At 35.3% G+C, this 4,240-nt stretch overlaps 1 protein-coding gene and 1 pseudogene across 1 annotated transcript; one reads left to right on the plus strand and one right to left on the minus strand.

Moving 5' to 3' along the window:
* Positions 1-206: 206 nt before the first annotated feature.
* On the plus strand, positions 207-2,461 carry LOC106632652. The gene is made up of 6 exons (XM_014330952.2): positions 207-259; positions 392-709; positions 788-1,144; positions 1,276-1,404; positions 1,493-1,536; positions 1,640-2,461. The coding sequence occupies exons 1-6, from the start codon at positions 217-219 to the stop codon at positions 1,763-1,765; spliced, it is 1,017 nt and encodes a 338-aa protein (XP_014186438.1). The 5' UTR covers positions 207-216; the 3' UTR covers positions 1,766-2,461.
* Positions 2,462-3,505: 1,044 nt separating this feature from the next.
* Positions 3,506-4,240, minus strand: part of LOC121813147 — a 4,614-nt pseudogene continuing 3,879 nt past the window's right edge.

The following is a 4,240-nucleotide window of genomic DNA, read 5'->3' on the forward strand; positions in this document are numbered from 1 at the left end:
CAACAGTGTTATTGTTTGGAAAATGGACAGTTGCAACAGAAGATGAAAGAGAGGTGATAGGTTTTGCAAAGCCCAGGATGAGGCAATTGCGACAGGAAATGTACTTTTGAATCTATTGTGTGTTAACCAATCAGATACCGTCTTACCTAAAACAACCATCTTGCCTCCTCCACTCACTGAAATACCAGTGTGGTCTCCAACAGAAGCACTGTCAAGATGATCATCTTATGGATTACATTGTTTTTAATTCACCAAGGATGTAAGTGCTTTTTTAAATTTGTCTAAAAATGTTCTTAAGAATTTACCTGTCAAAAAGGTATGTATAACTGTATGTAAAACTGTAAGTTACCACATAAACAAGATTTTATTTTTCTGCTTTCTCTTAATTCAGATACTGTAGTTCCAGTGAAAACTGTTCAGCTTGGTGAACCAGCGACTATAACATGTGCTATACCCAAAGAGCTCAGCAGTAGAGGAGTCCACTGGTACAAGCAGAGCTTTGGGGGAACTCTGAAGTTAATAGTGACAGTATTCAAATCTACAGAACCTACTTTTGGTCCTGAATTTACTAGTTTGAAATTTGACATAGGTGATGATTTTGCCAGCCTGACCATTTTGAAAACAGATCAAGACGATGAGGGAATCTATCACTGTGCAAACACAGAAAGGATTGGAGTTAAATGGAGTGGGACGTATTTGTTGGTAAAAGGTAATAAACTGACATACTTGTAAGTCTGAAATTTTTTTAAACATGTTTCAGAAAATATCTTTATTTTGTAACACACAGGAAACACTCAGAGGACATCAAACTATACAGTTAGTCAGCTGCTAAAAGAATCAAACCCAGTTCGTTTAGGAGACACAATGACTCTTCAGTGTTCAGTCTTTTCTGACTCTGACAAGACATGTCCAGGAGGTCTCAATATTCTCTGGTTCAGAACTGGATCAAATAATGCTCATCCAAACATCATCTACACTGACACAAACAACTATAATGTATGTGAGAAAAATTTTGACCCCCAGGATAGATGTGTTTATCGCTTCTCTAAGAATGTCAGCTCCTCTGATGCTGGGACTTACTACTGTGCTGTGGCCACATGTGGGGAGATATTATTTGGAAATGGAATTACACTGGATGTTCAAGGTAACGTTATCATTGTTCTATCAAATAGAAAATATATGTAAACTTGCACTTTTACGAATAACCATTAGCTTTTTTTTATTACACACTAATCTCATCTTTTTCTTTTCATTTTAATTTTATTGTGATTGCAGAAAGCAGTGTGTGGTCACAGACAGCTAGTAGCGCTTTTTTTTTGCTTTTTGCTGTCTTGGTTATAAGCCTGGTTGTTATTGCTGTCCTCATATACACAATCAAGATAAACAACAGTGATCATTCTAAAGGTAATTTAAATGTGTTGTAGTCCTTTGTGTAATAAAGGCATACATCTTACATTTGTATTAATTATTTCCTCTGTGTTTCATAATCAAGTTGCAGTCCTGAAGAAAGACTTGAGTTTTCAGAAGGTGCAAAAGGTACAGTACTTATGGCTAAAATTATTCTTATATTTTTTTCTGTTTATTTTTTAAAGTTTTGATATATCTGACGTTTTTAATGGCTGTATTTTCCCTAAATAAGGACACATGGATTTTCTCTGCTGTTGTCTTTACCATGATGGAAGTTGACAGAAGTAAAAGAACAGATCCAAAGGCAGCGATGCAGCGGCAGATCTACATGGCTGTCAAGGTTTTTGGGCTGGATTAGGTCTATTTACCATCCGTTGGAATAAAATTAACTGTTTTTGCTGTTCACTTGGTGCTAATAAGTTTTTATGTATTGTCTTTCCATACATATTATTATCAATGTCTAGATGTATTTAGATTGAAAATGTACATATGTGCATACATGTCAAGATCAGTCCTGAATAACAACATTCCTAGTTTTGTCTGGAATGAATGATGGTTAGGTAATTAGGGTGCATACCACATTAAAGTCAAAATGTCAAAAACATAAATCTGTGAAACCAGGGGATTATTATTGTTTGTAATTATATAGTGAATATGCAATCTACCCCAAATGTATTTTTCTGTTTCTGTATGATTTATATGGTGATATCACCATGAATAAGTAAAAAAAATTAACGCATTGTAACCACAATTAAAGAGTAACAGAAAATTGCTGATGTATTCAAACACGGGAAACATCAGAGAAGTTTAAAGATTCCAACATCAGTAAAAGAAGTGATTTTGATCATTGCATTGTCTGGTATAGACAGGATAAATCAATAATCAACAGTGGGCTGTTAAAAGTAAATGTTATTTATCATTGTGCATCATTATTGCTACCATATTTTTGGGACTTTGTTGTAAAAAAATGCCCTAATTCTTATGGTTATTGTATTTCTCAACATTAATACAATTAATAAATGTAATTAATAAATAAAACACCTTCTAGTGCAAATACAGTATTGTTGAACTTCATTTGGCAGTTTTCTAAATGCTTGTTATCACCAGGGCTGGACATTTTAGAATCTATGTCATTAACATTGAAATAGTCATAGTTAACAATGTAGTGGAGTTAGGACCCAAACACAGACTCAGAATGAATCAACAAAAGATGAAGGTCTATTGCAGGAGTGCAGCAAAGACCAAACTGAGGCAACGTGAATCAAACTTGGGCACACAGCAAGTTTTTGATCTGTGAATTAAGATAATTGTATTAACTTAAATCTTCTTATGAATTGATTTTTTTTTAAAGATCATTGCAAAAAAGATAAATATTACCTTTCACAGTCAAGAATGTGTCACTGTGGAATATATGAGAATACCCAATCCCAAAATATGCTCATTTATTCTCTTTACTGGTATTTATGATAGTAAAAAATATCGAGACGCCTCTTTCCTCATTCTGAAATGTGAATGAATTCAACAGAAACGATTTTACAAAGTCAAAAAGATCGGCTAAGGAACCTCTGCAGTGTGAATCAGTGCTTCAGAAGAAAGACAAATAAGAGACAATAAGAGACAAATAGTACAAGGATTAATACATAGCAGCACATCTTTGCAATGGATGTGTTTTAGCATAATTCCAAGAACATCATGATTTTTCTACTAGAAAACAAATCCACTTGCATTGTGTACAAAGGACCTGATTTCAACTTGACATTTAGTTTTTATGAACAAAAATCCACTGAAATGCTTTGAATCGGAGAGACCAGCAATGGTTTTTTAAGATTTATTTGAAAATATTTTAAAATAACAAACTCCAGATTCACAGGCAGGTAATTTGCACAAAGAAAGGAAAATTACAAAGTGGAGACAAAAAGAAAACATCAGAGGACCTGCCAATCACCAGAGATGACAACAATCTTCCACAAAGTAGAAGCATGAGCCAGTCCTTAAATATTGCAAGCTGATGAGTGAATGCTGAACATGTGTAATGTCTAAAAGTCAAGAAGCTTAAGAAAACATTAACTCCACCCAAAGGTGGGATAGTAAGGAAAAGCTAGACCACCTCTCCACCTAAGAAGAGAGGTGGAGCGATGGGCTTCACTTCTGGTTTCCACAGGTAGACTAAAGGGCAGACTGAGAGGAGACAGTGAACCAGAAGGTGCAAGCCAACATACATGGACTGTGTCCCAATTCAGGGTCTGCACGCTTGAATTATGCATTTTAAGTGCGGTTACGTCACCGCTACGCGACGACGGCTGTCCCAATTCGAAGTGCATACTCCAAATGCGCCGTCGATTTCCCCAAATATCAAGCGTGGTCCGGTGCACGCTTCGTGGTCCCATATATCCCACAATTCATAGCGCGGCGGTGGGTGTGGATAATTTTGCCGCAAAATACGGCAGAAGGGAGCAGCTGAAGAGGGTTTTTTTTCCCCAAACTTTATTGAAATGATAAAGCGAACAGTCAGTCATTCCAGTTCAGTTTGTACAGTAGACATACAAGGAAAATAAGAGTAACAATATACAGTACAATGAAATAAGAAGGATAAATAAATAAAGGATAAAAAAGAAAAAAAGAGGGGGGGGAATGTGACAGACTTCATAACAACTTTGTATTTGAAAGTTGTGACAGCTCATTCGTTACACATTTCTGAATGAATTTCAATCAATGATAAACCTTTTTTATTGGAAGTTAATTTAAGAGAGTTTAAGTAATATTCAATTTCAATCAAAAACAAATTAAATGATGGGGTTGAACTGTCAAAAGTACTGAATATGACGTCACTTAT

This window comes from Haplochromis burtoni, unplaced genomic scaffold (genome assembly GCF_018398535.1).
Source record: "Haplochromis burtoni strain Fernald_Lab_line unplaced genomic scaffold, NCSU_Asbu1 Contig_1195, whole genome shotgun sequence".
Classification (NCBI taxonomy): domain Eukaryota; kingdom Metazoa; phylum Chordata; class Actinopteri; order Cichliformes; family Cichlidae; genus Haplochromis; species Haplochromis burtoni.

What these genes read in the sequence shown, in the direction of transcription:
- LOC106632652 (XM_014330952.2), top strand. Translation starts at nt 217, where the DNA reads ATGATCATCTTATGGATTACATTGTTTTTAATTCACCAAGGAT. An exon ending in GACGTATTTGTTGGTAAAAG is followed by an intron (nt 710 to 787) that starts GTAATAAACTGA and finishes TGTAACACACAG; the next exon opens with GAAACACTCAGAGGACATCA. An exon ending in AATTACACTGGATGTTCAAG is followed by an intron (nt 1,145 to 1,275) that starts GTAACGTTATCA and finishes TTGTGATTGCAG; the next exon opens with AAAGCAGTGTGTGGTCACAG.